The following is a 12956-nucleotide window of genomic DNA, read 5'->3' on the forward strand; positions in this document are numbered from 1 at the left end:
TATTAACATCAGAGATCAATGTTTTTAAAATATAATTAATTAATTCTAAGCTATATATTATTTTTTATTTGGTTATATGTAAAATAGTCTTCAATTAACTAATGCTACTTGTGTATTTTTGCTACTCAAAGTTATGAGTAAAATTATGTTCATTTATATTTTAATTTATATAGTCCTTCTAATTTTTAACCTATTAATATATTTTTATAAATTTTACATCTTAAGGGGATATTTTTAATCTAATAATTATTGCTTTTTTACCTACAACAACTTAGATTATTATAAGTTGTTGAGAAGATCTAGTAAAATGTTAAATTGAAAGCTAAATTTACATATCTTAATAAAAGAATATAAAATAATTTCTCTTTTATTTGTAAAGTTTTCAAATTTTAGGGGTTTTGTTTGATTTTGAACTTTTAAAGTGTTGTCTCTAAAATTTTTAGGAACTTGGAGTGCATTTTTATATAAATTTTAAATTTTCAGTTGGTCGCTACTAATTTCCATATTTCATATATTGGTGCTAAATTTTTATAATTTTTAGATACTTGTAGGTCTAAATTGTTGATGTTGAAATTTTGAAACTTTGGGTTACTTTTTGTAAAATTAATATTTTTAGGGGACTTTTGATAAAATTTTCCAATTTTTTTGTGTATAGGATGTAACTTTTGAAATTTTAGGTTTGTTTGCGATTTTAAATTTTTGAGGGTTTCTTTGCATCTTTTGAAACTTTGTGCCTTTTTTTATTACAATTTTCAAAAGAATAAACTATAAATAGAGTTTTATTTAGATAACTATTGTAATTCAAATTCAAAATATATAATAATCGTGGATAATTCATTTGAAAGCACTCCTCATGAACTTGGATTTCTATTTACTATAGTAAGAGAATAAAAACAAAATAATTAGGAATTGAAATAGATATTATCTATCTATATAAATAAAACCTACATATTCATGCGCCGATAATCATTTTTCCTTTTTTATCAAATTCTGACTATTTTTCAGATAACTGATTACAAAGGATTATAGTTCATGGCTAAAAAAAACAACCTATAATTAGTTCAAGTGGGATGAGTTTAGGGTAAGAAAAATATAATATTGTTATATTGAGTTTTAAATTTAAATTGTCGAGCTAAGGGATAGGACGAATACGGTGTTGTTGTAATGATAGTGATTTTAAATTATTGATTCATGTAAGATTATTGTAGAATTATTGAGATTAGGATAGGTTATGATTAAAATGTAATATTCAATATGGTGAAGAGTAATATTGATCGTGAAAAGATTTTCCTGAACTCGTACTTTTAAATGGAGTATGATATGAGATGTGTGTGTGTTTTTTGGAAGAAAGGATAAGGTCTCAAACTCGAAAACCTCAACCAAATATTATATACGAAAGGATAATTTACAAAAAAAGAAAACTGAGTTTCCTAACTCCAAAAGTGACCTAGGAATTAATAGAACCAACTCCCCAAGAAAGTAATGACGTTTACAAAATATTCCCACAAATTAACTCGTCGAAATCTTTGCATACTTGCGTTTATGATAAGCATGAAATATAATATATTAATACTAAGCAGTCATTGACTCATTGATCTCTCATGCGCTTACCATCCCAATTTTCATGGTATTGATTTGTAGCTGAAAAAACTCTCTGAATAGGCGAAGGGCAAAAGCAATATGCAACTTTACAAGCATTTTAAATAAAGGGATGGACCGCATTTTGTCCGCCATCTCCGTCACAACCATCGTAGTCATCTTTAGTTTGCCCAACTTGTTGCCACCGGTGGGACCCACCATCTCTGTAGCTATGATCTTCACCGCCGGGTTAAGCTTTTATCAGTCTCAAAATTTAACATACGCAACCAAAAAACTTCATACAGAAAACAGAAAGGACATAACTTGAGATCCATGCGAAGATAATTAATTAATACCCAACAAACAAGTGCAACTAATCAACAAATTACATTTACCCCCATAAGCAGCAAATAAGAATAATAAAATATGGGAGCAATGAAACACCACATTAATCCTTTATTGAAGGGGGAAATAACGGCAAGATACGTTCACATAGAAAGCAATAAACGCTCTCGTGATAAATATAGAGCTACATACACGATAAGTTTCAATATAGAGCAACATTCAGCCTAATAAAATTAGATGCCTGCAAACTTATCAAGCAGGTCCTCAGCAAAATCATGCGCTTTACAATATTGGCGAAATTCCTTAAAACGAAATGGCTTGAAACGAAGAGGGTGGTCTTCATCAATGAGCCCACGAGGCGTCTCTACAGTCTGATCTAGCTTAGGACGTAGGAACAAACCGCAAGATTTCCGAACCTTATAGCCCTTGAAGGTCACCTTATGTAGACAACCGTGAATACGACCATTACTCCAAGCCTACACCATGAAATCAATTTAATTAGCAAACCTTTTCTTATGCTAAGTTTTGAGTTGAGTTCACTCTCAAATTTACTACTACCCAATTTTGAAGTCCACTATAAACATTATTAACGCTTTTAATGGCTAGCTATAATTTATCTTGACGGAAAAGTATATAAACAATGTAATTTATAGATGTAAGGCGCCAAATTTTCCTTGAAATATTGTACAATGTAAAAGAGAGTATGTGTGTAGTTCGAATGTGAGTTCCCATAACATAGAACCCAAAAGTAACAAGTTTAATGTATTAAACATAAGTTATAAGCCTATTCCTAAGAACTTTGCACATTTTCCCTGAGGATTATAAATGCAAAAAATAAAATATTTATATTTGTACTCAGCTCCTACAAAGACAACTCTATTCCCAGGGTTCCTTTTTTCTAATATCTGAAATGTCTAGATCACAAGTTCCACTTCAAAGCTAAAAAACCTAGCACACTGCAGGAAATCAGCCTGACAATCCAGATGAGTGATCCTCACTTGCTAGTTTCCTCGACATTCTATGTTTTTTCAGTGTTTTCATTTGATTACATGCAAAACACTAATTCTTTTTTTTTTTTGGTCAATGAAAATTTCATTCATCTTCCAAATATGAAAATTTCAGTACATCACTGCTCAGTTTTTTTTTTTGGTCAATGAAAATTTCATTCATCTTCCAAATATGAAAATTTCAGTACATCACTGCTCAGTTAGAAAACTGAGAATACACTAATAGCATTCATCTTCCAAATATGAAAATTTCAGTACATCACTGCTCAGTTAGAAAACTGAGAATACACTAATAGCCAACAGCTTACAACCTCAAGTAGTTATAAAGTACAGATCCATTCCTTATCATCTGTCGAGAAAGATCCATTGAGTGCAAAACACTAATTCTCTCCTCAGACCATCTATAAAGATTGATTCTGTAGATGTTCTCGAGTTAGGTCTACATTGTTCTCATTAAGATCTTATGTTTTGATATGTGAAACCCTAAAATCAAACACGACGTACAATTTAAACTATACATTAATTAAAATCATAAATTTCCTCGCACAAAAACACTAAAATCATGGGACATGTGATGGAAACCCAGAATTTACATTATATTCTGGAATAAGTATGGTTCTAAAAGTGTCCTACAAAAATGTGCACACAATTTGGTCAAAGGATCAGCAAGGAACGACGACAAGTAGAAGATCATCAAGCAGCAACAGTTGCGAGCTTAGTTAACTCAGTTGACTCTGAGCGTGTCAATCAAAGTCACGGCATAAATCCCACTCGACTAAGCTAAACCCGTTGGCTAGGCAAGCACCTCAATATCAGCAGATGCCCAACGCATACAGTTGTATGTTTCCTACGCTATAAGTATGATCCAACTTAGTTTAGAGCTTATGATTGATCCAGAGGCTGATCTCCTACTTAGACGAGGTTGATAGTATCTTCCTAGATATGGTTCCATATTTATTGGACCGTGACTAGGGCACATTACATGTACAACCTAATAAACGACGTGGGTTAAAGGGGGAATAAGTGAGAGTGTATCATCCTCTTGAGGACTTAGTGTTGCCCATGGTAACTTCGCAAAAAAGGAGGAACTATCATTTTTCCATCTTAAGCAAATTAAATACTTCCTTGCTTTGTCTGATTAAGAATGTAACGAAAGCTAAACATAAATGTAACATCGACAAAACACAACGTATAGACACAATTATCTCGTTGCAACTTATACTTATTTGTGGATTCCATTTCATTTCTTGCCTTTTTTTTAAATTATTATAAAGATAAGATATTATTTGTACAGCTAACTCATTTTTTCCGTCTGCTTTTATCTTATCATTCGCTTAGACAACTGTCTAATGCTTTATAATAATAAAAAATAAAATAAAAATAATATCTCTTTTTTTTTTATAAAGATAAGATATTATGGACCTGTGTGTCAGGTACTGTATTGAAGTTAACAACATATGCTGACTTGCATATCTGAACAAGTAGCTTTTTTGGAAGTAGTTTAGCTTAGCTTTCTCTCTGAGACATTTATAGCAATTTTATTTCCAAAAGAGATTTTTATCTAGACTGCTTGCATGTGAGTCGAACTATTCCGTTTCCTTTATTTATCAACGCTGGAATTGTCTCCTGAGCAATTATTAGTGATTATGTTATGATTTGAGCTTTCGCAAATATATTTGCTATTTTAATTTGTGATGATGACTTTTAGATTGATAATTAGTGAATGATTTTGAATGGATAAAACACGCTTACAAGTATTTATGGGGAGCATCACTTTGTCTTGGTATATATTCTGCTGGCCTGATCAAGTCTCGGCTTATATTCTGTCTCCGGGTGTGACAATAAGATTTGAAGCCATTAAAAATTAGTGGAGACCATTACTCCAATCATATTCATTTCTTTAAAATTGAAATTTTTTAATTCATTCTAAGTCTAATGCTTTTTATGGACCAGTTTAATATTGTTAAGAGTTGCTTATACAAGAAATAACTTAAATAAGCTGGTGAAAATTGTTATTTGGTAGTCTTATACCTTAAGCTGCTTCCAACAGAAACTAAAGTATTTTCTAAAATTGTGCTCACAGATCATTATGAGTGAAATGACAAAACTAAAAGGTATCTTAGCTACCAATTTATTGATAGAAAAAACAACAAAAAAATCAGCAGTTGCTTTTATTAGCATCCTCAGGTTGCTTTTATTAGCATCCTCAGGTTGCTTTTAAAGCAGCCACTTAAAAGCAACAACAATTTCAATAAGCATGCAGGCAAAATTTAGCAAAAATCCTTAAACATAATAAGCATCTATCTGGAGAAAACCCTTCTAAATTAAAGCATTAAGCATCAAATAAAAAGGATAAACGATTTTTTGTCTCACCGTAAGTAAGAAGCCAGCTAAAACGATGAAAGTGTTCTTTTTAAGGATAACTCGATGCCATTCGCCCTTTGAAGATTTGGTGAAGAGCCCATCCACATCGTTCTCACATAGTATAGTAATAAAAGTGCCATCAATATGCTCTGAAAGCCCTTTAGTAGGCTCATCGGTCATGGGAGCTGAATATCTAACCATGCCGAAGCCTATTTCTGTGGGATCAACATTAGAGTCACAGTATTCGCCGAGCCCGTAACTCTGAAAGATCATCTTCTTCAGTACAAGAGCCATTTCTCCCATCTTCTTGTTCATTGACTGTAAGGCTTGGCTAAAAGACCAAATAGAAAACCACATGGGTACGTATAAGACGAGAGTATATACATATATATGTATAGACAAACAAAATAGGGAGAAAACTCTTGCGTGATTTAGCTCATGGAACATCATATACTTTTGAGCCCGAAGGTAATTTCTGCTTAGCTTCAATTCCTACTTACCCTTGAAACTATAGAATGTCTCTGCTTAGCTTATTCGCCGGTCTGTTTCTCGTCTCGTGTACCTTGCTCCTTAAAACTATTAAATTCGCCTCTGATTGCTTCTGAGCTATATATTTTCAGTCTCACCTCACTCCCAAACGATCACTCTCCCCTCATGAATCCATTCAAAACACTCACATAGCAATAAACGAGAAGCGGTAACTTTGTATTGAAACTTACGCATAAACCATCATTAAGGGCCTGTTTGGATTTGTAGGGGATGAAGGAAAGTTAAGGGAAACTGAGTGAAGGGAAGGGAAGAGAAGGGAATTTCCTTCCCCTTGGTTACACCCCAATTTGGGTAACAATTTTTATACTATTAGGAGGTGAACCAAGGAGAACTAGGGTGAATTAACTTCGCCTCCTAAGTGTTCTCAAACAATGTGAATGGAGGTGAATGGTTCCCCTAACTTCCCTTCACCCTCATTCCCCTCAATCCAAACAAACCCGAAAGGTTTTTTTCCACCCGCAATCAACCGTCTGAACCCACTTTTTAGTTAAGTTTTTTTGGGTAATCGCCCCCACCTACGTAACCTCAGTTAAGGATCATCTCTTCTAGTATGGTTGGTATTTGACAGCTAACTATTACGGCAAAACCAGGAAAAAAAAAGCTTAATTTAAAAAATGAGTGCGATCGAGTAGTTCATTGCAACGATAAGCTGTTTAATTACAGGTGATTTACGTATAAATAGACAATAAAATGTGGTCTCTGTAGAATAACCCTATTTTGTTCCAGGGAAAACTCCCCCTTCTCTGAAACTCTCCCGTATATTTGTACTATCACAAGAACAACTAAGTTTATTTGACAGCTCACCAGAACTTGTCGTTGCCATCGGGCCACAGTATGTCCGTCAGGGCCTGAGCGGTCTCGGGTTCCTGCAGGCCCACGGCACCAAACACCTGCTGCAGCGGCGCGTCCGGGGTTTGCCCGGGCAGCACCAGGCTTGACTGCGGCGTTCCCTCGGCCGCCTTGCGCTTGGCCTCGGCCGGGAGAGCAAACAGGGGCTCCATCTCCTCGAACATGGCCTCCCGCAGCTCGCGGGAGACGGAGTCATAGTCCACCAAGAAGCAGCCGTAGGTCTCCAGGGCTTGGCGGATGTCCCGGGATGTGGCCTCCCATTGAGGAGTCCCTGGCTCCAGAGCCTTTGGATCCTTGGTGAGATCAATGTGGGTTCCTTTGGACCCACCCTTTTTCTAGGAGGAAGAAAAAGGCAGTCTTGCCTTTGTACTCTAGCGCCGTGGCTGATGACTCGTATCTTTTATTATAAAACTCAATAATGAAGGCCATTATCAAATTTCAAATTTTTTGTATGCGTTGTACTACTAATGGTTACATATATATGTATTAAACTCCTAGGGGTGTAGATTCCAAATTGAAATATCATGACGATACAAACCACAATTTGTAGAAACCGCGAAAACATTAGAGAAGATCGGAAAATTTAATGCAGACAGGCATTTGGGTGCTTGTCGATCGGCCACGAGCTTTGGTGCGATCGACCGTAAACGTGCACGACTACATGGTGTTTTTCGGTTTTCTGACTGGTCGATCACGGCGTCAAGTGCGGTCGCCCGTAGACCCTGTAATTGATTTACATGGTTTCTGTCGTTCTGTCCGGTCGACCGTAGCGTCAAGTGCGGTCGACCTCGAGTCGGGTTCGGGTCTGTTTTGGTTTCCTGTTCTGTTTGGGATTTGTATTTGGTATAAATACCAACACACGTTTTAGGGGTTCTTTGGGATTGTTTTGGGGTTATTGGAGCACAGAAAAGAGAAATCTTTCTGAGCTATTGGTTAGGGTTATTGTTTGAGAGATTGAGAGCTTTGTTGGTGAGATTAGTTGGTTTGTTTTGAGTGTTTTGTAATCTCAGTTTGTACTCTCCTTCTCTATTAGTGAAAACTCATCCCCTTCTTGCACCGTGGACGTAGGCAACTTGCCGAACCACGTAAAAATTGGTTGTTTGTGTTTGTACTGTTTATTTTGGTTTGTTTGGTCTTCTCTCTCGACGTTTGGTTTAGTTCCTCGAAGCGCGCACAACAAGTGGTGTTAGAGCTTGGGCTACGCTTGGGTTAGTTGGATGAGTAGATCACTTTGGAAAGTTCATCTAGAGCTTCAGTTGGTGATAAAGATGATATTTTTACTATTATGGATCTTGTCTAGTGTAGGGGTGAGATCTTTCGGAGGCTCTTGTTAGGGTTTCAGTTGGAGGTAAAAATCTCTCTTTTTTAGTTTGGATCTATTCTTCATTTGTTCCGCATTGGTTTGTTAGTGTTTTAAGAAAGATGACCGAGAAAGAAGGAGTTATGGAGGATACTTCCGGCGTGAAGACCGTCTAAAGTTTGAATATCCACTCTATAAAGATAGACGTGAAGAGGTTTAACGGCACTAACAATTTTTGTCTTTGTAGATGTGAAGTCTTGGATGCGCTCAACGCGCAAAATTTAGAAGATACATTGGAGTTAGACGAGAAACCAGATGACATTGAGGAAAAGGTTTGGAAGAAGATGAATCGAACGGCGTGTGGTGCGATTAGATCTTGTTTAACTCAAAGTTTGAAATATGATGTGATCAATGAGAGTTCAACAAAGAAGATTTGGGAGATCCTTTAGAGTAAGTATTTGATCAAGAGTATGAAAAATTACTTGTATTTGAAGAGGAGGCTTTACCGCTTCCAATTGAAGAAAGGAACCTCCATTGCTGATCACATGAACCACTACACGAAGCTTCTTGCGGATTTGGCGAATGTAGATGTTATGGTTGAAGATGAGGACAAGACATTGCTGTTGTTGAGTTCCTTGCCTGATGAGGAATATGAGACCTTTGTCCTTACTCTGATTAATGGGAAAGCATCTCTTTCATATAGTGAGGTCACCGTTACACTTTGTGAGTTATCAGCTTTGGAAGAAGGATAAGGAGACTTCAATTGAGCCGGTAGCGGGGACATTGGTCGCAAGAGCAAAGAGTCCAAACCGAAATAGGAGGTTGCAGTCTAGAGGGGCACATCCTGGAATCCGTAAGAATCAGTGTGCCTTTTATAAAGAGGATGGACATTGAAAAACCGAATGCCCAAAGTTGGTTGATTGAGCCGGGAAGAATAAGAGGAAAGCTACTCAAGCTTCAGAGGTGAATGTTGCCAAGGCTAGTGGCAAAAATTCAAATTTAGATTCTTCAGGCTATTTGTGCCCTACACTACCGTCAGTTGTATTGCCGACTTTACAGAGTGGATGTTGGCTTCAGGTGCTTTTTATCATATTTTTCCTAGGAGGGATTAGTTCTCCAGCTTTCAGGAGTTAGAAAGAGGGGATATCGTGCTCATGGGTAATGATCATGAATGTTCTATTAGTGGTATCAGTACCATTCGTATTAGGATGTGTGACGGGATGATTCGGGAGTTGGATGAAGTGAGGTTCGTTCCGCAGTTGAAGAAGAACATCATTTCACTTGGAGTTTTGGAGGTAGCAAGCTATCGGGTGACCTTAAATGATATATCTTTGAAGGTCATATTTGGGTCCATGATTGTGATGAAGGATGTCAGGTGGAAGAATTTGTACTATTTGATTGGGAGCACGATGATTGATAGAAAGCTAACGACCTCTTAGGATTTGGCTAGACTGTAGCATTTGTTGAGGCTGGGTTATTCGATTATTGGTATTGTGCATGGATTGTTGAGGAGTACTTTGACTTGCAGATTGAAGTCCTATGAGCACATTGGTATGAGCAAGAAGACCGAGGTAGAGTTTGACACTTCTATCTATCGATCGAGGGGTCTTTTAGGTGGTGTTCATTCAGGTATTTAGGGGTCTTCCAAGAAGGCATCATTGGGAGGTAATAGATATTTGGTTTTCTTTGTTGATGACTGTTCTAGGCATGTTTGGGTTGCAACCAAGTCCCGTTAGTATGAAATCCTAGAAGTCAACAACAGGTGGAGAAAGTATATTGGAAGAAAGGTAACACGAAGTTCTATTTTTGGTAGGGGTTCTTTTCTGCATTTGTGCCGAGCTCATGATAGTCTGAGACACTTTATTGGAGAGGAAACATTAGGGCGATGAGATGAGATGACAGTTTTGATGGGTCGTTCCTTACTGGAGGATGATCGACGTTTGATGTCGAGCATTGGTTTTAGTGTTCGGGCTTCGACATATTTGGGTCATCTTAGTCATAGGTTGCCGACTGCTGCGTTTAGAGATTTTAGATCTGGTGGTGCTACTTTAGATATTGGGTTACTTCGGATGTTTGGTTGCCCAGCATATAGTCACATCGAGGATGTGAGATTTGATCCGAGTGCACATTTAGGATTCAGAGGCTTGTTTGGTTATCAGGTGAGGGTCTCTGATTTTGTTCTGAGCAGATATGTCACATTTGACTCTCGACAAGTAGAGAATGTTGATCAGATCGTTGGGATATCATAGCGGGTGGAGGATGATGCTACTCCACGTTGGGTGGAGATTACTCTACACACTCTAGATCATACTATATTGTTTGGGATTCCAGCTGAGGTGACACGGTTTGGGGATCATATTGATGCAGATGTAGATGATAAGTTTGTTGATTCAAGTACAGTTGATAGACATAGTTTGGATTTGGATATGGCTGTTGGTTCACCTCAGGTGGAGGTGTTTAGTTTGTTTCACTTTGGGGCCATTTGGAGAGCTATCAGTCGCAGATTTGTTGGTGAAGAGTTAAAAACTCTTCTATTGGATTGAGGGCCTTTGGAGACCATTTGGGGAACTATGTGAAGGCTTGATTCCTTAGGCAAGAGGATACATATGCAGTCATTTTATGATGCAGCCGATTTGGTGAGTTTATACCGACTTTTGGAAAGTGATCACATTCTCATTTGGGTCTCGACTTGTTATGGATTGAGTCCATTATCGTGGATTTGTTTCACTTCGTACTAAACGTAACAAGTAGAACATTTGGTTTGGTTGGTGTCGGCTCAGTTTTGGTAAAACTTCACCAAGGTGGAGAATTGTAGAAATGGCAAAAACATTAGAGAAAATCAGGAAATTTGATGCAGACAAACATTTGGGTGCTTGCTAGTCGACCGCGAACTTTGGCGCGGTAGACTGCAAACGTGCACGACTACAGGGTGTTTTTCGGTTTTCTGGCCGGTCGACCACGATGTCAAGTGCGGTCGACCGCGGACCCTGTAATCGATTTATGTGGTTTCTATCGTTCTGTCCGGTCGACCGCGGCGTCAAGTGCGGTCGACCTCGAGTCGGGTTCGGGTCTGTTTTGGTTTCCTATACTGTTTGGGATTTGTGTTTAGTATAAATACCAACACACATTTTAGGGGTTCTTTGGGATTGTTTTGGGGTTATTAGAGCAAAGAAAAGAGAGATCTTTTTGAGCTATAGGTTAGGATTATTGTTTGAGAGATTGAGAGCTTTGTTGGTGAGATTAGTTGGTTTATTTTGAGTGTTTTATAATCTTAGTTTGTACTCTCCTTCTCTATTAGTGAAAACTCATCCCCTTCTTTCCCCTTGGACGTAGGCAACTTGCCGAACCACGAAAAATTGGTTGTTTGTGTTTGTGCTGTTATTTTGGTTTTTTTGGTCTTCTCTCTCGACGTTTGGTTTGGTTCCTCAAAGCACAATGATTGGTGGCTTCTGTACACAACACAATTAATTCCAACAAGTCATCCGTCCCTTAAGTTAGTATTATTTTATTTATCTGTTACTATTATATTTATGAAAAATCATACTTTTGATTCTTCTATGTGAGTCAAGATCCTAAAAAAATCAACATATATTAAATTGTACATCGAAATGTAGTAGAAGGACAAAACTAAAAAGATCTAAAAACATCATAACTACTATTCACTTCTTGGTAATTCTCCTATGACCCACAGTTTCTAATATTAAGAACTTTATATTGTTTTAGCAATAAGTTTCTAAAAATCATTTCATATTAGTATTGATTATTAAAGTGTTACAAATATTTTTTAACACATATTTAATATGTAATGTGTTAATATGAAAATCCTAAAGAGATCATCAACTCTCTCTTGGATGTTATTTATAGTGTTTAGAGAAACAAAAGAATTTGTCCGTAGCCAATAAGAGACTAAACAACTTGGAATAAACAACTCTCTCAACACTCCCCCTTAAGCTGAACATACATATCGTACATGCCCAGCTTGTTACAAATAAAATTCACTCATGCTCAACCAAGAAATTCCTTCATGTCTTGCTTTAATGTCATGTGTTGCTCTGCTATGGTTATTTCATTCTTTAGCTTTTCTTGTTATTGTTTATTAATACAACAAATTAGTTTCTATTGTTAAACTAAAATTGATTAACTAAATATCATGGAAATATTTTAAGTGTTAGTTACATTTGATATTCAGAGAAGATTTCCAAACTGTTTAATATATATGCATGAGCTTGATCTAGCAAAAAGTTAGGATACTCTTTGTTTAGCCCACAAGGGTAAAGAGTTGTGTTATCCTTATTATCAGCAGATGTTTGAAGTCCAGTATATATGCCCCTCATATAACGAATGACAAATAATAGATGTTATAATCTAGAAAATTAACAAGTGTTAATCTCTGCTGTAAAGCTGACAAGTGTCTACCTCATGCTTAGTCAGATTCGTCTAGAAGCTAACAACGCAAGTTGTACCTGCAGCCGACCCTACAGGCTGACTGCTTGTGTAGTCGAGTCAAAAGGTAGTACATGACAGCCATCTCACCCTATCGACACAACGAACAACTGCCCTCGGCTTACTATGTCAGCTAGCAACTTGCATAACCGAGTCAAAAGATGATTTTCCTAGTTTTGACAAAATCATAATTACTCTAGTCCCATAGCCTTTATGACTCATCGAACCCAGTCAGCTCCAAGCATCTACTGTCATTCCTCATTTAATGACTAGACGACTCATCTTCAATACCTAGAAGATATCTACTAACTAAGTAGCCTGCCTGAACTTGACCACAATTACCTTTTATCCTTCCAATCTGTTATAAAAGAAAGTGGCACTGCACGGGGTACACAGGTTGGAGGAGGTAACTCTGAAACTCTGCATTTATCCCCTTACTTATTTTACACTCCCAACACAAGCCCAAACACTGACTTGATTGTCGGAGGAATAACCGAAGAACCCAACTCTAACCTCTCACG

General features: G+C 37.1%; 1 protein-coding gene across 1 annotated transcript in view; it reads right to left on the bottom strand.

Moving 5' to 3' along the window:
* LOC109847680 (probable 2-oxoglutarate-dependent dioxygenase AOP1) overlaps window positions 2041–12956 on the bottom strand; it is a 46482-nt gene continuing 35566 nt past the window's right edge. Inside the window, exons 4-6 of the mRNA XM_020416911.1 lie at window positions 6648–7027; window positions 5304–5625; window positions 2041–2399 (exon numbers count right to left, since the gene is read on the bottom strand). Of these exons, the coding sequence (XP_020272500.1) occupies window positions 2157–2399; window positions 5304–5625; window positions 6648–7027 (945 nt within the window). The 3' untranslated portion in view covers window positions 2041–2156. The remainder of the gene's footprint in view (window positions 2400–5303; window positions 5626–6647; window positions 7028–12956) is intronic.

The sequence above is a fragment of the Asparagus officinalis genome, chromosome 7 (genome assembly GCF_001876935.1).
Source record: "Asparagus officinalis chromosome 7, Aspof.V1, whole genome shotgun sequence".
NCBI lineage: Eukaryota > Viridiplantae > Streptophyta > Magnoliopsida > Asparagales > Asparagaceae > Asparagus > Asparagus officinalis.